At 33.4% G+C, this 21,053-nt stretch overlaps 1 protein-coding gene across 1 annotated transcript in view; it reads left to right on the plus strand.

Annotated features, from left to right (window-relative positions):
- The first annotated feature begins 458 nt into the window (after nt 1–458).
- The window catches only part of LOC132549136 (uncharacterized), a 31,152-nt gene continuing 10,557 nt past the window's right edge, over nt 459–21,053 (plus strand). Inside the window, exons 1-30 of the mRNA XM_060213057.1 lie at nt 459–572; nt 983–1,284; nt 2,516–2,662; nt 3,064–3,202; nt 3,531–3,695; nt 4,096–4,232; nt 4,726–4,902; nt 5,151–5,194; nt 5,716–5,753; nt 6,617–6,717; nt 8,297–8,446; nt 8,835–8,881; nt 9,320–9,433; nt 9,882–9,998; nt 10,203–10,310; nt 11,581–11,631; nt 11,765–11,928; nt 12,587–12,702; nt 13,272–13,445; nt 13,956–14,016; nt 15,317–15,414; nt 15,528–15,659; nt 16,078–16,127; nt 16,957–17,070; nt 17,249–17,356; nt 17,620–17,708; nt 19,212–19,309; nt 19,755–19,925; nt 20,368–20,411; nt 20,739–20,761. Of these exons, the coding sequence (XP_060069040.1) occupies nt 459–572; nt 983–1,284; nt 2,516–2,662; nt 3,064–3,202; nt 3,531–3,695; nt 4,096–4,232; nt 4,726–4,902; nt 5,151–5,194; nt 5,716–5,753; nt 6,617–6,717; nt 8,297–8,446; nt 8,835–8,881; nt 9,320–9,433; nt 9,882–9,998; nt 10,203–10,310; nt 11,581–11,631; nt 11,765–11,928; nt 12,587–12,702; nt 13,272–13,445; nt 13,956–14,016; nt 15,317–15,414; nt 15,528–15,659; nt 16,078–16,127; nt 16,957–17,070; nt 17,249–17,356; nt 17,620–17,708; nt 19,212–19,309; nt 19,755–19,925; nt 20,368–20,411; nt 20,739–20,761 (3,393 nt within the window). The remainder of the gene's footprint in view (nt 573–982; nt 1,285–2,515; nt 2,663–3,063; nt 3,203–3,530; nt 3,696–4,095; nt 4,233–4,725; nt 4,903–5,150; nt 5,195–5,715; nt 5,754–6,616; nt 6,718–8,296; nt 8,447–8,834; nt 8,882–9,319; nt 9,434–9,881; nt 9,999–10,202; nt 10,311–11,580; nt 11,632–11,764; nt 11,929–12,586; nt 12,703–13,271; nt 13,446–13,955; nt 14,017–15,316; nt 15,415–15,527; nt 15,660–16,077; nt 16,128–16,956; nt 17,071–17,248; nt 17,357–17,619; nt 17,709–19,211; nt 19,310–19,754; nt 19,926–20,367; nt 20,412–20,738; nt 20,762–21,053) is intronic.

Consider the following 21,053-nt stretch of genomic DNA (forward strand, 5'->3'; position numbering starts at 1 on the left):
CTTTACTTATCTTGTAGTAATCTATCATCAAATATAAGAATTTATCTATTTTTATATGTACGTCTTCAGGTACAACCCAGGTTAAACATACACCCTTAATAATTGACTTGTCATTATTTCCTTAACCAACACTTTCCTATTGTCTAAAAACTATTAGCGTTCAGAGAACACCCCAAATCTACATATAAAAATGTTATCACAACCCGCTGTTACCACAGGATATTATCATTAAAATATGTTATTTTATTATTATGAAATGGTTAGTTTTCTTTGAGCTTGAAGGTGTACGTTATGGAAGGGAAGCACATGGCTCGTGCATTATTATAAATGTAATAGTAAGCATAATACATCAAATGTACAATATTCATTTTACTTTGTTGGTTATACGACTTACAGTATTGGATTATTGTCAAATGTCATGTTTTATACTTACACCATAAAACAGGTATTTAGGTACAATGGGTATTAACTACATTATTGTGGGTCTGGTGCTGTTGGCCGGTCACGTGTGCGATGGGGAATATCTAGGGGGATCCATGAGATACGTCTTGTCTGAGACTAACAATTCATTGGTGAGTAAACTATGAGTCCTCGACTTATTTTCTTTAAGAATATATTGAGCACTTGGCAATGTACTCAAAGCCGCATTTACATACGATTCGGGTAAGGTTATGCTGTCATTGATATTCAACTTTATATCTTGTTAGAAACATCGATCAAGTCGTTTACCACAACGTTGTCAAATAATTTATCCTTATACTCATTTATCAAAAGATCACTGAAACGTTTGTTATGTATGAGAAAACATTAGGGAATGTGCTTTGACATTCGCCATATAATCGTAATGTTTACAATATCGAAATCGTATTTCAAAACCCATGAACTATCTAAATGAGTGTACGCTCATCAATGTACTACAATAAAAAACTTCATTGGTAACAAATGGCCCAAAAGACAGTTTATGTAATATGATTATTTTGAGATGGCGCACGTTACAATATTGACCGGTTGGAGGCTTGGTACTGGGCCGTGTGGACACCAGTGTAGTATTGGTCAAACCACCAGCTCCCAGGAACACCAGATTACTGCAAGTCTCGGCCAGGACCATTTCGGTAGGTGGATTACAGAGGAGAAAGGACCATACTTGTCACGTCAAATGGATATCACTGAATTTGTCAATAACAACATACAACAACGTGTTATGGACATCAATAGAATGGACAACTGGGAAATTGAATTAGGAACCTTCTCCATTCCAGTGTGGGAACATTCAACAGAAATTGTGTAAGAATGCTTTATAAAATTGTTTTGGTACCACTACTATAGAGAAGTCAATCAATCAATCAATCAATCAATCAATCAATCAATCAATCAATCAATCAACTTCCCAATGTTTAAGATGTAAACACTTGATCGATAGCAAAATTGATAAAGCAAAACATATCTAAACTTGAAATTTAAGAAACATATATCAATATGTTGTATACAATCTATGCATTCTGCAAGTCTGCCTTCCACATTTCAGATGACTTTTTAATAAATAGGTCCATGTCTCGCAAAAAGTTGGGGATATTAGAAGATAATATAGTTATAAGATTGTCGGTTATTTTGTCCATATCATGAAATTACAATCGATTTCTGACTGCTGAAGCCAATACAAAACACGCCTGGGTAATTACACTAGTAACCTATATGCAGAAAATATTATCTGGACAAATTCACAGGTAAACATTTGAATTAAATGTTGATAACAAATGTGTGCTATTTATTTTATGAACACGATATCATATTCCATTTCAATTGATTATATTAAAATTAAAGGTGTGACGATGTTTCATTTCCGGCTTTGTCAGCGGTACACGGGATGCTGAAATAATAAAATGAATGAATTGTTTTGATTACTTATGAGTTAAATAAAGGATGATAAATGAATTTAAAGCGATCACGCATTAACGTCGGACGAGACACTTACAGATCTAACAGGGGTATGACAGGACCACCAAACAACATTCAGATATCATATACACGGTAATTTCAGTGTTCATAGACAGACTTAGATATTGCAAGCAATAATCGTCACCACCGTTTTCCCCGGAAAAATAAAATCAACATGGGAACGTACGATTTCGTTTCCATCAACTTCGACAACAGTCGCCAATATGTTAAACACCATATCAACCATACAAGACCGTTAATATATTGATATTCGTTAAATCCTTTGACGGCTTCATTTGTAACTGATGCAAAAGCAAAGTCCTAATCATTTTTATTACTAAATGACATATGACTTTAAGTATATCTCGTGTACCGGCTGTTGCCATTGCCTATTGAAATTGCAATGGACGGTTATGAGCAATAGTAAATGATAATGTGTGTTGTTGTGCGTGCCATGACAATTCACGGTTGTTAGTCCTGTGACAGCAGCACATGTGTTTCCAATAACTGTTTGTGAAATTTTAGACCCTACCGTCTGTATACAGTGTTGAAATATTTAACTGTTAAATTTTTACGGCAGATATTTCCAAAACAACATGACTAAGCTAACCGTCCAAACAGCAATCACTCGCTCATACATGGAAATGAAGATCAACCTGCCAGGAAATCGATCAGATACTGGAATGCCAAACAGAAGTCCGATTACGGACAGCCGTCCATTTATGAGGTACTGGATAGCCATCTCTACTGACCACCACTGAATTCAGTAATGCTGCACATGATTTCACATAGGTTTATCGTAGAAAGAAGAAACCTAATCGTTTCAAACTGCTTTCATATTGATGGCAAAAGTCCCATATTAGGTGCTGTTCACTTTGTGTCTTTTGTGCAATTTTGGAGATTAGACGTGATATACATTCATGGTGAACTCTTGCACACACCCTTTTAATTCATGAGAACACTGCCATCACGTATATGAATACATTTGAAAGCATTTAAAATAATGAAAGTAAAATATTGAAAATTATGATTTTTTTTATAGTGCACCAATACCCCATTCCCGATCTCCATCAATGGCTTTAATTTCAATGAACAAAGAAATATTATGTTAACTACTTTCCCTTGTAGATTAGCTCTGGGTCGCAAATACCACCTGCGTGTACCCACAGTGGATCCAGACCAGGACTTCGTGTCCTGTAGGCCACCCCGCTATGTAGAGTTTCTGGAGCTCTTCGAATCACCGGCTCCCAATGTTACCATAAACAAGGTATTATAAGTATTGTGTGATGTATAGAAGAGTAACAAATACGCTTTTTATTTTGAATTAATGTCACTGTTTATTACAATATAGACATAGTATTAAGGGTTACGGCACACCTCGGAAGCTCATGTCTGTCTGTAGAGCTTATCTTCTAGACAGAGCTTAGGAATAAACAGAATCAATCAATAAGTAAATACAATGAATGAGGAATTCATTGATCTCAATTAATTATGTTACAATAATGTAGCTCTACATTTAAAAAAAACATTTATCTATTAGATAGATGTAACAATATAAACCCTACATCATCAGATGCGATGGCTTGTTGTTTCAGGACTGTACAATTGATGTTTACGCTGATCCATCACACTATAAGATTGGAGACACGGCACTTGTCGGCATAGTGGTGGAAGATTTCCCCAGAAAACAAGTACATATCGGTCATGATTTCATCTACGTAGACGGATATTCACTGAGCCTGAGTCAGACACCTGTTCAGGTAGGGCTGTTCAGTGTATGAATTACAATTAGGTTCTTATTGAAAAAAACATATTGTTGTCAAAGTATGCCATGAAAAAATACGTGCTTTCAAATGTCCCATATTTCCAAATATTCATATGCTCTCTATGTTATATATGTTTTTTTAAATGTGTACCTCCTGTCATCTTCGATTGGATGAAGTTTTCTCTAGTTACATAATAGTTATGATGATAATCATTTTATATTCCCATTTAATTGTCAAAACATTCCAGATGTAGGTTGAAATATTTGGAAATACTCCCTTTATTAACTTTAAGGTGTTGTAAATCATTGGATTGCGGCCAACATTTCCATAATTGGTATCGTTCTAATGAATTATCTTGTCATTATATACTTGACCTATACCTTGTTGTCTCTAGTTTTACTTTGAAGTCACCGGTAGTGACGATAGTCCAGTGATTCTGCCACCCACACCTCCAAACGGTCAGTTGTTTACCGTATACCAAGGTACCAAACTTACCATAGAAGTGTTCGCCAAACCCAGTGTCAATAACAGGTATGTTTTTCACTGTCGATTTTGATGGTTAATTTAAAACCCGCATTCTCAGATTATGTTGAAAAAACATATTGTGTAAGCCTATATAATGAAGAGACAGAAAATTTTGTTTTAAAATGACAAGTGTCCTACACGACGATATTTACATTTCACATGAAAAAAAAATTATAACGAAATCAAATTTCTCAAATCATACTCCGTCAGCGTCACAAAGGTGCACCTCTGACATCCCGTGTTATTAGTTAACTGAAGTGATGTTAATGACACTAAAGCGGTAAAGCCTCGAAAAATGTACAAGTTATGACTGCAGATACCGTAGATTAGGAAAGTAGGGATGCTACTGTAGGGGAATGGAATATTTTAAACAGGAGCGATTTTTATAGCAAAAGCTTACAAGGAACGAAATCGAAGGTCTGTAAAAACAATTGATAAAAAAGTCTCACCACAATATATATCTATGTAATATATACAACGTAGACTTTAAAATTTACAGAATAATATCAAACTTTCGCTACGTGAGTAACGGCATAGCTAGACACTTAACATGGTCACATATACAAGATCGTCCAGACATCGGAGCGTTGGTGAAGAGTCAACAGATCGTGTGGATACCTAGCGCTGACATGATCGGTTCCCACAGCCTTTGTGTAATAGCCCAGGACAGTGATGAGTATGTTACATCCAGGCTGTCTCTGGTTCACAAATCTTTGTTTACTGTAAATATTTATCACGTCACACTGTAATTGAACTCTGGGAAAATGTTCACCTTTGATGCGTCGTTGTTTAAATTAAGTGAAAACGGATATATATTTAGTAGTAAGGCAAGTAGATTTAGATGTTTTCTATATGCAATAAAATATTAAAACTGGACTTAAATAAACTAAAATGACTTTTATCAAGCGTTTGATTACTTTGCAGGGTGGATTCTGTTTCCAACTATTGCTTTGCTGTGGAAGTGAAGGGTACGTATTTGAGGTGTATGTCAAGTTTATGATAATTTACTTGTAGGAAACATATATCCACTTGTCATCAACATTACACTCCAACATAGGTTACAACCGGAACTACGTTACACAAGTCACCGCCGGTATATAGCTTATCATACAGCCTGTTAGAAAGCTGTCCATGTTGGCTTCGTTGTAGGAAACAATCATACTTCGTTTTCGAATCTGTCTCATTTATAACTATTCATTCGTACCTTCAAATGAAATGGAGACTTGATAACCTATTGTTAAAAAGTTGTGGTTTATTTACATGCAAGATAAGTTTGAAAATTTAAGGTTGCTAATTTTATAGTTTTAAATTAGATTCAATACATGTATACAGGTACCTGAATATTGTTGTCCATTTCTTACTTATTCCGTTATTGGTAAGCACACCGACAACAGGTAAATAAATTTGATACAATTTTATGATAGTTTGTTATCACTGAAAGCTTCTGTTTTGCACTCACCTATGTTTTGATCTTTTATTTTGTTTCTAGGATATCCTACTTCAAAAGAAGAATTAACGCCTCGACCGGTAACTAGGAAATTAATTCATTGTTTTCCTGTATTTACTGGTTGTGGACCCGTCATTGAGATGTACATTACAATGTGTTAAATATAGATTATGGTACAAGTAATCTTTAGCCAGAAACATTCCTGAAAACAGCATGTTAACATGTTATCAGAACCCTACCCATTGCAGTGTTGTTTTATATTTTTCCGTTTTCCCAAAAATATTAAAACGGGTTCAATTATATTCTCCAATGAATCGGTTACAAATGCAAATGAGAAAATTTCCATGTTTAGAGTGAAGTATTTTCATGTTGGTATTTCATTTTTCCCCACTCAATTACGTATTAGGCAGTGCACGACCACGTTCCGAGACAAAAAGTCTGCTACTGAAGGTCTTGATAAAGATACAATATCACAGATGCTACGCATCACACATTTAACGCTTTTGATATATTATTTCAGATAAAAGTAAAAATTATTTTATGCAATATTATCATAGAAGTTTATGAAGATTATTTTACATTTTGATAACTCTCGTCTGTAAAAGCCATGACAACGACTACCGTGATGTTTTGTGTGTGTGCTCAACACTGAAAAACATTTTCTGTAAGTTTAGTAAATAACTGTGATGACTCGAAGACAAAGAAAGGCGAATTAGGGTGCTGTATGTAACTCCCAATTAATGACCCCATTAATGAAACCAATTTTGATAGACAATAAACACAATGATATGTTCCCGAAAAGTATCAGTAATTACACATTAATTTAAATCATTACTTTCACAAATCTCACGAAATCCTATAAATTGATATTATGAATGTTAAGTTTACTTAAACATAGCCTGAAGAGTTCACTGTAATAATGTGCTGTCCCCCTTTTTTGTAGGGAGTCCCGTATTTTGTCAATTTTCCACAGCCTGGGCAACTTGATTTCCCAGTATACTCTCAAGGCTTCTTCCCTATTTATGCTGCTTCAGCAGCCAGTGGGTAAGTACAAGTCTACCTATTTTTAAATTGAATTGACAAGCTATTGTCATAGACCCTTTAAGGTTGCCAGTTTCAATAGCTAGAAAGAAATTGTGATATTAACATGATCATATGGTTGAAATTTATCTTCATTACCCTTGCAGGTCTTTGAATTCACGAAATATTCAGAAACTTGTAAATATCATCTTCATTTATCTTCACATTGATTTTCGTTCCAGATTTATTCTTTTCGTTTTCTTTATTTTCTTTTCGTTTTCTTTATTTTCTTTTGATTTTTGTTCTGTTTTTTTTTTAATTTCCAAAATGCACCACAAAAGAGATGGATTAAGTAAGGACGATTTTCAATTGGAAAGTGTTTGCAATGGATTGTTAAAGCGTGTGAGATATCCCAAAACTAATGAAGCAAATCGCTCTTTGATGGATAGTGAATATAATATGAGCACATTTATACTATATGGTGAATTCTGGTTTTAACTGCTAAATAGGTAAAACAGCAGAAAACGATCGTTATGTAGTTTTAACTGAAAGCGAAACAGATGAACTAGTTTCAAAATTGTTTCAAGATTTTGGTAGACTCTTTTTAGCATGATGCCATGATGGTTTCGTCGATGAAACAGAATGCTAAGCCTTCCGAAACAAATTATATTATTTTGTCTTTCCATTTCCAAGGATCTCTCTAAAGATAACGTCGAGTGTGAGTTTAATGATAATTCTTATCTTTTAAGTAGTGTCTGAATTATTGTAATGTTTTTATTTCAACACAATTGGATACTTCTTGACAAAAATTAAAATGTTTCTTAATTTCAAATCCTAATTCATCATCATCACATGACTGAAACGTGTTTAATTAGCGAGATTTCCCATCAATGAAAACAAGTTTTAGTTCAATTTTTTATTCATATTAAGAGAAAAAAGGTAGACAAAACAAGACACAATAAGTAAAGCTATAAACAAGACATACGACGAAGTAAAAATATAGCAAACCACTCCTTTGAATTATGATTCTGGACTTATAAGTTGTGTCGCTTAACGAATACAATTCACACGTATTATAACAGTACACAGTAAAAATAAATGTCTGTGTGAGTAAGAAATATTCTTTGTTTTGTATTTGAAAAAAATACACATTGTATATCAGTAACTAAATCTAAATTTGAAGACATTATACCTTTATCACAGTGAATTAACAAAACAGCATGTGATTACAAGAATCGGATACGTCATATGAGACTTGTAGTATAGATGACCAGTATGCTTCTGATAACAGGATTGTAATGTACTTTAAAATGTCGGTTATTTGTATTACGAAATGCACATGGATATGTTTGTCGAGATCTGAAAATCACCTTTTGTGTACAAGAAATAGTCTGACATAAGAAACATGTACAAAGATCACTTAAAATGATAACTAATCCCTTGCGCTAATTCAACCAGAAGGCGTTGTGGATCCCTTTCAGCCATGTCCCAAAGCCGTCATACACAAGATATATTATCGAAGACATGAAAAGCATAGATGTGTTTTTGTCAAGATGACCATTAAATAATCCAAACATACAAAAATATATATTTTTCGTTCCAGGAGCAGGTTACACATCAAGCTGACGAATACCAGTTCCAACAGTATGATGATTACCTCCATTGACAACGGTTCAAACATGTCCATAGTAACAGTACTGACGTATAGTGCTAAGAGCGGTAATCAAGATGTGTGTTTCCAAATTGAGGATGTGTAGGTTTATGTTTGTAACTCACCATTGATTGTTTTTATCATATAGATTCTGTCCTGCTTGCTAGATAGCATGTTTTTTGTGCATTTGGGCCTGGGAAACATAAGAATGTATCAGTTTGATAAAAGCTGTAGTGATGATATACGATCTAGTCATTTGTGATTTGCAATTATCGGTCATAAATTAGCAAAGGAAAAGAAAATGAAATAAGCTGGTTTTCAATTTTTGCTGTGTATTTTTCGGGTTTCCTCTAACATTGTAACAAAAACAGTTTTAATGCTAATCGTACAAGGAAGCAACATTAAATGGTAGAATACCACGTAAATTTACAAATTCTTAACGTTGTCTTGTTTTCAAGCTTACAGTATTAGTGGTGTGGTTATGTTGCAGGTCATCACCTTTGGAGCGCTGCACCAACGTCCATTTCATTACAGCTGGTAATTCATGTTTCACAAACTTATAAGAATTTCATAAAAATGTGTTTTTTTTCACGATAAGATATCGATTTTTTTTAAGTTGGCGTTTGCATATATAGTTCATACTCAAAGAACTGTTTTGATACAAACAAAGGAAAAACATGATTTGGTTGCAATAATTTTCAAACTTTAGAACATGATATAAAGCGTAGCGTTCTCCTTAATATTTATATACATAATTGATGCTTTATCGGATAGATTTGACGTGCTATACATACCAACAGTTCTCATTTATGTTCATATACATAGGTGATGCTTTATCGGCTAGATTTGACGTTATAGATATAACAACAGTTCTCCTTAATTTTATATACATAAGTGATATTTTATCGGATAGATTTGACGTTATATACATACCAACATGTCTTCTGTGGTGTTATGTATTCATTATCTTTGCAGATCCTTGTGAACGAATTCCATGTAAAAATAGTGGAATATGTGTCCGCAGGAACACAGAGGACAAATTCACCTGTCACTGTGAAAGAGGGTACACGGGTGCTACATGTGAAATAGGTATCATTTTAAATTTATAATGGGTATGACGTGTAGTGTGAATGGGAGGGTATACGGGTGTGGCGTGTGAGATAGGTATCATTTTTAATTTTTAATGGGTATGACGTGTAGTGTGAATGAGAGAGTATACGGGTGTGGCGTGTGAGATAGGTATCATTTTTTTATTTGTAATGAGTATGACGTGTAGTGTGAATGGGAGGGTACATGGTTACGTCATATAACGTTTAATTAATATGACATTGTAATAATCTCAACGATTATTTGACCTGATAAAACAAAGCAGAGACAGACAAATAGTTACCATCAGATAATATTCAACTATCTACTGTATAACTTTCCATTTACATTATTCTATATATAAATAATTATCAAAGTTACTGTTTCAATATTGCATGTGTGCCATAGGTAAAGATTAGTCGACATTACGTTTTATTATTATTATTATTAGGTCCCGATCCGTGTGCATCACAACCATGTAAAAATGGAGGGACATGTCTCCTACCTTTTCGGTCATATTACAAATGCATTTGTCCATTAGGGAAAACGGGATATCATTGTGATAATGGTAAGTAATATATTTTTTTATTGTTTTGGAGATATTAAGCATCGCCTGATTTCTCAATACATTGAACAAATAAAAAAGAAAGTAGATGAGCTATTGAACTTTTAAATACAATGAACCAATTATCATTCGGTATGATGTTGTACGGTAACGTAGATATGTATGGATGGGAATGGAATAAACGGCAAATTTCTTTGATTATTTTAGAAATCATCAACTGCCGGAGAGAATCCTGTAAGTACGGTGTTTGTGAAGACAACCTGGGAAGCGGTACATGTCATTGTGCCAAAGGATTCACGGGAACGCAGTGTACTGGTATATATGTCATCGTAGTAGTCTAAATACTTAAACGGTTTTGATAAAAATATTTTTCTAGTCGCGTTAAAAAATGCATTCCTATGTTTTATAGGAAATAAATAATTCTTACTCAAATACAACTTGAATTTTAATTTCTCTAAAAATTTCTATATCAACACTGCCAGAATAGGCATAAAGAGTATGGAGAAGTGTACAAAACATTCAGTTAATGATTAATTTCAATACAAATTTAGAGTTAGAATCACACAGCTGTTTCGTCTCTCTAGAATTCGCTAGCTATAATCTGGGCCTGAATTGTTGAAATCTAGAAGGCGACACAGAAATAAAGTCAAAACGCAGGAGAGGAGGTGCCTTCTATAATGTAACCAATAATTTCAATATTTAATAAATTCAAAAACATGCGCATACTCTGAACCGTGCCACTTCTTAAATTCGAGATTTACTTATATTGTTCAAAATTTACATAACGGATATCGTCGATAAAACAGAAAATGTTTTCTATTCCGGAACAGTGGTTTTTCTATATGGCTTTCTTTGGTTGTTAATATATTGCCGTAATGTCATCAAATTTGAATGAAGATTCTGTTGTCATGTTGGTATTTTTGTTGTTGTTTACGTACGGTGTTATATGAGCATACTTTCGGTCTTCTTTAGCGGATTTCGATAGCAAACCATACGAAAGCAGATCGTACATTATCGTTTAATAAAGATTCTTGCAATGTGTCATGTAATTTGAATGCAAACAAAATAAACTTTGATTTCAAAATTTACCTAAAGAGACATTAACATTAAGTTTTTAAGGAGTAAGGAAAATAAAGTCATATGTTGAGAAGAGCTGCTGTTTCATGCTCTTGTTTTCTTTCGAAACCCTTTGTAGTTCGTCAACGAATCAAATGTGGCATGTTAACACTTATGTTGAGGAAATGTGATTGTTTTGTCTCCGTATTAAAGATTTACAATAATGACATTGAAATAACCACGTCAGTATAAATAGCACCTGGTTTAGCTTTATCTGTTGGTAACTATTAATATATCAACAAACGTCTTATTTTACATTGTACGTACACATGTGTTCGTGTCCTGCTGATGTTATGATCATAAATCACCGTTAATCTCTATCAATGATGTAAGTATTTCTGAAATATTCGCTTTATATTAGTATGTGCATAGAACACAAATTTTATCATATAGACTTAAATTCCTCAGAACACGTTATATATTTTAGATTGTCAAAATCTTTGATGATTGTATTTGATTTTTTTGGTAGAACCTGACAGCTCCACTGCACTCTGTCCCGGCTTACAACAAAACGCAACAGGTAACATCAGCGATTCCTAGTTAAAAAGTTCGGATTTGATGTTATTAATTGTTAGATAAAAAATGTTTAAAAAATGAAATTCAGAATAGAAATGGTTACGGTAGATAAGTAATCAAGGAATATGTATTTACAGATTGTATTAAACAATGTAACTGGTGTTACGAACCTCATGGAATCTGTAGACCCAGTAGAGTAGCCGACCAATACGACGAGTGCACGTGTTCACTTGGATATGAAAAGCCTGGGACACACTGCTTTCAAGGTAATAACATATTCGTTAAAACCTGGTTTCATGATGTCATCATCTACCCTATATATCTTTTTCTCCAGATTCAAAGCTTTCACTTATAAACGTTTTCTGTATAATTTTTTTTTGTTCCACAGTAAATGAAGATATCACCATCACTGGGGAGGATTGGGTAAGATTATTTGTGTGTTTAACATTGAATGAAGATATCACCACACGGGAGATAATTGGGAAAGATTACTTAAGTGGTAAACAGTTAATGAAGATATTACTACCATGGGAGAGATTGGGTAAGATTAGTCGTGTGTTAAACAATTAATTTACATATATCCATCAAATGGGGGAAAATTGGGTAAGATTATTTGAATGTTAAACAGTTCATTAACATATTACCATTACCGGAAAGAATTGGGTGAGATGATTTGGGTGTTAAATAGTTAATTAACATATAACCATCACGGAAGAGAATTAAATAAGACTATAATAATGTTAAACAGAATATTAACATACTACCATCACGACAGGATTAGTTCAGTTTTATGATAAAGCTATGGCTTATCGTTTTATTAAAACAACCTTGTACAATGACTTGTTATCAAGTATATTAAAATCCATTATATCTAAGCACTGAAGCATGTCAGTTTACCGCTTAAAATAGTTGATTTTATGTTTATTATGAGCGGATATATATATTTTGTTTTGAAACAGCCGAAGTTTGTTCCGCCCACCCCTGGACCGCTGAGTACCATCAGCTGTGAACTTGATCAGTATACACGAGAAAAATGTTCATTTCCTGTATATGCTGCAAGTTATAAAATAAGCAGGTACTGTCAACTCACCAACGTTTGTATTTGTATGTTAACTTAATAATAATACGAAATTGATATTTATTTAAAATCAATATGCTAATATGAAATTATCGAAAACATTGTCCATATTCTCAATGTTCATAATCTATTTTTAATGTAATCAACAAGTCACAAAATAAAATCGAAGTCACGTTGTAACTTCACCTTTAGTTTGCCGGTGCGATGAAGAAATTATCAGCAAGAGTGGTTTATGATGATCTGAAATAATTAAAGGAAAGAGACATGAAAAAAAATCTGTTATTAGATATAATATTTGACTTATTTATGTCATTGATCCATAGCTGAAAAAAACGGAGTGTACTCTTGGTATAAACCGCTTATTAAGAGAACACCTCTTTTTGTGTTACGACTCAATAACATAAATAATTAACGTCGTCATTGAATTGTTTTTGTTTTTATCTTTATCACACTTATATATATACTGTTAAGTGTTTACTCTTGGACTAAGTAATACGTTCTATTCAGTTTGAAGTGTACATAAATGTAGACACATGATTCATAACTTTGCTCATCATGTTTTCCAGTATTGTTCCTGCTGTTGAAAGTCTCTTCCCCATAAACGGACTGCAAGTAACAGCATCGTCCCCAATTGCCACTAGCATTCAAGACGTGTATATGTACAATATCACAGTACAGCAGTCTAAGGAAAACAACGGCAAGAGGAATAAATATGATCTTTGTCTCAAAGTAGCACCTTAGTAAGTGTTTGCGAATACATAGATGTGTCTAGATGCAATGATACAATTTGCATGTCTGTAGCATGTAGATATTCTCTGCTAGAAATAGGGTTAAAGGTAATGTCACTATAGTAATGCCACTGTAGAACCAGACTGTCAGCTTAGTAAAGTGTTGCTATACCAAGGTACATGTATAACATGGGTTTGAAATTAGGTCATAGTATTTATACCATGATAGAGCTAAGTGTAGGATATCTGTTTAATTAAATATGTATATATATATATATTGCTATACCTAATTTAATTAAATATATATATATTGCTATACCTAGGTCGGAGAAGTGATTAAAGTCAAGTAAGTATATATACAATGGTAAACTTAAGCTACAGAGTTGTAACCACATTAATAATACATCTAATGACAAAAAAAAATGTAATATGTTGAATATTACCCAAAAGACACAAGTGATTAGCGCATGAAATATTGTATGATAAAACGTATTCTTCTGTAAACTATGCCTTCTGTTACAGTGGCAATATAACGGCCAGGACATGTGTCAATGTCATTTTTACCAATAAAGGTGAGAATTCTGTCAGTAATAAGGAACACAAAGAAATATGTTATGATAGATATTTCTCTTTATTACTTAACGTTATTTTCATTAACCACTTAATCTTATAAAATATGGTTCAATTATGCAACAAATTGCTTTATGATACTATCAAAATATACTCAACAAAAAAAGAAAGGTTAACATGTTTCCTTGGCGAATACCTGTAAATGAGTGAAAACAAAATGGCGTTTGTGCAATATTAGAAAATGGTAATGTTTTACATTACAAAATCCAAGGGGGGTTACCAAAATCATTCAAGCGTGAACGTCTGTATTAGCGGAAGAGCTGCACGAGGTTTTCTGCGACTAACTTGTATCTTCGCTTGAATTTCATAAACATTCAAACGGACAACTGTTCCTTAGATCGTTAGGACTTAGAAATCACCGAATCTTGCTATCTATGAACTTTATCATTATGCCACGGCTGTCACAAGTACAGAGAGAAAAGGCTGAAGGCATGATCCAGGCTGGGGAGTCTCGCCGTCGAGTTGCACGGCATTTTTGGCGTTGACGCCATTTTTCAACATTTTAACGCACCAGCACACACCAGTCGCGTCAGCAGAACTTTCTTGCAGCAGAATAACGTACAGGTGTTAGATTGGCCATCTAAATCATGATTTGTCACCGATTGAGCATGTCTGGGACGTTCCTGGGCAACGCGTGAGAGAACGTCAAAATCAGCCGTCAAACTTGCAGGAGCTGGCCAAAGCCTTGATCGCTGAATGGAACAACATCTCTCCTCGAATTACCCGCCGGTTTACGAGTTCCATGCGACGACGATGCAATGCTGTTTACTTCGCAAACAGTGGCCATACTCGTTACTAATGGTGTTAATTTTGAAATTGACCCCAACGTCCTTTACAGTCGAATAACATCAACTGAACGCAACGTTTTATAATGTACCATGACTGCTGTTTTATCAGAATTGATCAATTACTTTATTCGTACATGATTGGTAAGGATTTATGAAGGGGTTAATTAATTAATCACAGAATAAAGTAGTGTTACCTTTCTTTTTTTGTTTAGTATATATACTAAGAAATGAGATAGCTGCTACGTAAAACAAACTGTATATTATTTTTTTTATAGATATGCCAGAAACCACTAACGGACACTATCGGATGGTGAGCATAAAAATATATTCTTTTCTTTTGTGAATGTAAAACAAACACTGGTAGATAAATATTGCAATATGCGATATAAGAAAGAACGAGGATATTAATTTTATTGAGTACACTACAAATAGCATTATTAATATCAATCTATTTCCCTTTGTCAGTTCGTGGAACCAACTTTGCCAAACGACTCAAACTTTACATGTACAGCTGGAAGGTCCTGTCACATGTTTCTGTACACAGAAACAAATTCTGACCAATGGTATGTTCTATGATACATTGCCATACAATGAGATTACACCCATTCAGAGATGTAGTTTACGTAGATGTAAATAAGATTGATATAATACATTCATTATTTACGTTTATTTTCAGTGAGAGAATCATTGTTGGAGCAGATGCTTCAGTAGAAATATTTTCACCAGAACTCCGAAACGGTGCTTGTGTAACAGATGTCGCAATAAAGCTATCTTCCGTCCCATACCAACGTCTGTGTCTACGAGCTGGGTAAGGCATATTTGCTATAACTTCAAAACATACTTTCTCTTTTTTCAGTTTTTGACATCACTTACGTAAAACTTAGAAGATGAACGTATAAAATTTTTGCCATGCATGTATAACTCGTTTCTTTTTACTATAACAATGTAGCACTTGTTAAAAGAACCACGTGATTTTATGATGTACTTCTAGTGAGGTACATTATTCTGCATGTTTTAATACCGCTCAAAAATATATATGCTTACGGTTTGACCTAATCTTACTTGAAAAGAATAAGATACACTATTGAAAAGTTTTTGTGTAAGGAAATATACAATACCGATCTATTATCTACGATCATGTAATGAATGATTTGGTATCGAAACGAAGTTTCCATTTGTATTCATAATTTAGGAACTGAATTAGATGTAATATTAATTCCTTTCAGACTCGGTGGAGAGTCGAGATGTTATGGAGTGATATTAGACTCTGGCAAAGGTATTCGTCTTAATGATAACTCTTTATAATTCATCAGACCATATAATCTCTATGAATATAAAGATCGTCAACTAGGCTGAACTCTTGTACAATATTATAGTTAATCGAATCATTGGTTGAGATAACTTCTCTATACATCCATCAAAATGAAGTAATATAATGTTAATGCTGTTCTAGTAACAAAGAAATTAGCACCGTAGCATTTGATAGATGAATCGATATGTGAATTATACCGCATAATCTGTCTAACGTCTTATTTCAATCAGAAAGATAAGTATCGAGGGACCGCGCATGAGATACTTTTTTTCTTTTGATTTTATAATGTGTTATTTTGATAACCTTTATGTTGGAACATTTTCTTAGGTTGGTAATGTCAATATAATAGAGGTTCTTATAATAATAATAATATATTCTTATTTTCTAATAGAAGATTTAAGTGTGACACACAGGTGAATTTGATGCTGTTGGTGGTGTTTAAGGCACTGATATGGCAGTCAGAAAGAACGTAGCAGAACCGTGTACAATGAGTTGTTAATATCTTTCTCTGTACTTTTTACCATCCCCTCTCACTACATTGTACTTTTTTCCTCATTGTCCTGCCTGAAAACTTGGTTCCGTACTCTCTCGTATTCTCCAAATATCATTCTGATGAATGTGACAGCATTGTCATCGAAAAATGCTGCTGACTGTGTTATAAGAGCTTTTATTTTATAACTCCCCCTTTTTTGAATTTATCATATTTTTGTGAGCGATCAGAATAAATTATATTCAATAGCGTAAAGTTTCAAAATGTATATTCTTCAATGATGTTTTCTATCTTATTTACCAGACACGTGTACGGACACCAGTTGTAAGAATGATGGAGTATGTGTTTCACAGGCAGGAAAGCACTTCTGTATCTGTCCACCAAACTATTCCGGTAACTCCTGCGAGTTGTATGAGGGTAAGATGACCTATCAAACCAAACTAGAAAAAACCAACCCAACCAATAGTCTACCATATTCTGAATATTTCATTGTATTTGGCAATATTGCTTGATTTCACGGATCAAGTTATATACATTGTATGCACGGTTAATGTTACCAAAACATCACCCTTATACCTGGTATTTCTGTGTTTAGGCCCTTGTCTATCCAGTATCTGTCAAGAGCGCGGTTTGTGCTACCAAAACATCACCTCTATAAATTGTTTGTGCCAAATAGGATATTCGGGAGACAAATGTCAATATGGTATGTATGTTATTTGTATGACAATAAACTTTCATAATTTAATACTTTGTTACATATTTGCTGGTGATAAGAAATCTCATATCACCATTAGTGTTATACAACTTTTCCAGTGAGGATATTACTTGTAATTTTTGCCAATCAGAGCATTGCCAGCGCTTTCAAGTCATTGCATTGAAATTTGCCGATTTTCTTGTTAGTACGCGAATGACTCGAAGGTCAAAAGAAACCGGTTTTGCACCAAATCTGTCCTATTTGTATTACAGATATTCTCTTAACTGGTATACACACCATTTTTGTTTGCAATTCTTGTTTTGCGTTTAGTAAAAGTATTCCACGTGAAGGTCTCATTTGTGTAAATTAATATCTGATAATAGATACTCTGCCATACTCGTGAAATATATGATATAGAAAGACATGTGTGATATTAAAATCAAATATCTAGACAGAATTCAATAGATTCATGGGTAAATATTAATCAGTAAGTAACGATAAATTCAATGTAGGGTCAAAATGTCTTAACAATGTACTCTCTGAGATGAGAAAAATATCCAATTTTGGTTCTGGTAATGATTTTTGCAAATGACGATTTTTAGAAAATAATTCAAAGGAAAAACATCAATGTGTTACTGCACTTATTTTTCCAAATTAGAATATGAAACAGAAAATATTCAACCTTTTAAATCACATTTTTGTCTTGCATTAAAAGGTTATTGTATTATGCTTCGATATACAAAAGAAAAGAACTTTAGCAAGGAGAAAACGTTGAATTTGATGATGCTATATAACCGAAAATTGACCTTAGAGCAGTATAGATGTCAAATGTAAGATTTAATATCACATTTCCGAAGCATTGTTTGTAGAATCATTTATTGACTGTTTATATATAAGGAATTCTTGATAATAAGGACATCAATTTATTAAATGTATTAAAGGAAGCGTGAACAGTGTGGAAGGCGTTGGTAAGTTAACTACAAAAAATAATGAAACCATGAAAATTGGGTTGATATGGTTTTCGGTCTTATCCTCTTAGGTTGAATTAAATGTAAACTAAATTTTCATGGTTGCATTATTTTTCATATAATGTTTTGCCAAGTTTAAGGGTGTCATAAGACATTTTTTTTTGTTTTTGTTATTTTATTTCAATCTATTATTTACAAATGCCATATATAGAGAAACAGACATTTTTCCGTACGAAGGTTCAATGTACACCATGTACAAGACGATAAATACATATTCACTGCGAACGCGAACCTATTGCATGCATGATTAAGACGAGTGCAGAAGGGATTTAAATTTGAGCGACAAAGAGATTTTTGCGAGGCTACTTGAAAGTAGAATAGATGATAAGTCCATGTATGCAATAAATAGATGTCTTCTGCTTTCGATTTTCTGATATACCATGTGTAGTTTCTAAAATCAAGAACTCGAAATCCTGAAAATTTGATATCATCTTCTTACCAATGACGAGCCCAAAAAGGATGTAACAGTTTTATGAAGTCGTTAATATAATAACAACTAATTATAAATACCATGCTCTATATATTTAAAACTTAAGTGAGTATTGAAAGGAGCTTACATTTGTATGTCTTCTATACAATTCTATTATAATACGATAGTTGAATAATTATCGGTCAAGAATCGTTTAGACTCAGATCACAAAGTATATGGTGTCTATTATAACCTTTGTGTCGTATGTCGGATGAATAAAACCTTACTTGACAAAAGTGTATATAGAGTATATATGGATCAGTCAGTGGTCACTAAGAGTGAGCTTGTCTCACTCTCATTTCACATCTATGTCCTTTGTTTTTGTATGGTAAATATTTCATGAATATCAAACACTTCTCTTCAACAGGCCTTCTTTTCTCCCGGAGCATTCCCAATTCATGTTACGTGCTTTATGCATAGTAAATGTTTCATGAACACCTTTATAACATCTACAGGCTCTTCAAAGTAAGCAAATCTATTTAATAAATCAGTATAAATTCAAATAAGGTTTTCATCGGATTTTTTTTTCAAATCACTTATGAAATGTAATTTCAGTAATCCAAATAACATGATGTGTAAATGTAAAGTAACCAACTTCTTCACTACTTGCGTTTCGTTATATTGTGTTTACACTAATTATTTAATCATATAATCATATAAATAAGTGCATGTATTCAAGAATATCAGCTCCGTGTTTGTTTCTTCAATCTAGGTGTATATCGATTGTTTCGATTGTTCAAATAAAGCAAGGAATATTGTTTCTGTACTCAATCTGATAATGACAGGAAATTGCACAGTAACACAAATTTTAACATTTTAAGCGATCTATTCATGATTATGAAAATTTCACTGCAATACTCGTTATTTTAAAACCTTACTACCACTACTACTAATAAATAAATAAATACAGCTTCAGTGTTTCTCCGGGATACACCGACGTCATCCATGACGAAATTAGTGCATATCTCACGACGGACGTCTTGACTAGGAATCAAGGGGAAGTAAGCATCGGAGTACTGATGATACAGCCTACTACAGAAGGTCGTGGACGAACTTGTTTACAGATACGAGATTCGATGAGGTAACGTATGTATAAAGTACATAATTGTTGCTATCGTCTTCTTGAGAGCTATCAAATAGTGTCTATTTCGTCTAGGTAAAGAAAAGGAAGCGACACCAAGGTCTTACTTTTCCGTTGACGTTACTGTCCATATCAATGCCTAGACATGACTTTAGCGTAGTACTCTGGAAAGTTTGGGTACTACAACATTGAAATCACATGCAAATTTGTACATAATTTTCATTGCATATCATAGTAAGAATAATTACGATTTTGAACACTTTTCATCGTGTTCGGAGCATTATGAAAATATTCAAAGACTGCTTTAGGTATACGTGTATTTAACATACATCACATAAAATTTTCTGAAACTTTATTATCATTTTTCACAAACACTTACCGAGAAAATATATAATGCTGTGTAACGTTTACAATTCAGAATGAAATTATGTTTTAATTTCAGTGGATCCATTGACGAAATGTGCTTCATCATCGACATCCTAAACGGTAGGTTTATGATAACAGAATTAATCTAATTTTTATTGGTAAGATCAAATTCATATCTCAGAATATTCTCTCGACTGTCTGTATTCATTTCTTGTTCGTTTTACAGTAGTATGTGAAAGTCTGTTGTAGGGGATAACGTTTCATATTATAACCAAAGAGGGTGTCTGTTAAAATGGCGCCTTTGCTGAATTGGTACTCGCTCGTATCGTATAAAGCGTGGTCTCACCCAAAGAGATAAATAGGTCCTATATACAAGATGCTGTGGAAAACGGTCAACAGGCAACATATGAAATACTGAACATATTGTAATAATCCTTTCCGTTTCAGGAGAGACGACGTCAATAAACAAGGTAAAACGTCAGAACCTAACGTTTTGGTTAACTTTATACAGCATTCATCCATTTACTTTAATGCACTATGAAACGTTATTTGGGTGTATAATGCTGTGAAAAGTGTCAAAATGAAAATGTGCCTGGTGTTTGTACTATAGCGAAAAGAACTAAGAATTAAACTGTCATGTTAATTTTATTAAAGTAAGAAATAAACCAACACTAAATATCTATGTCATAAAAAACAAAATTCTTTTTTAAAACAGATCTTTTCTTGTGCAATTGTGATACAAGAACATAAATATCTATTTTC

Source organism: Ylistrum balloti, unplaced genomic scaffold, assembly GCF_031769215.1.
Source record: "Ylistrum balloti isolate Yb309-2 unplaced genomic scaffold, AGI_CSIRO_Ybal_v1 Utg370042, whole genome shotgun sequence".
Taxonomy (NCBI): Eukaryota; Metazoa; Mollusca; class Bivalvia; order Pectinida; family Pectinidae; genus Ylistrum; species Ylistrum balloti.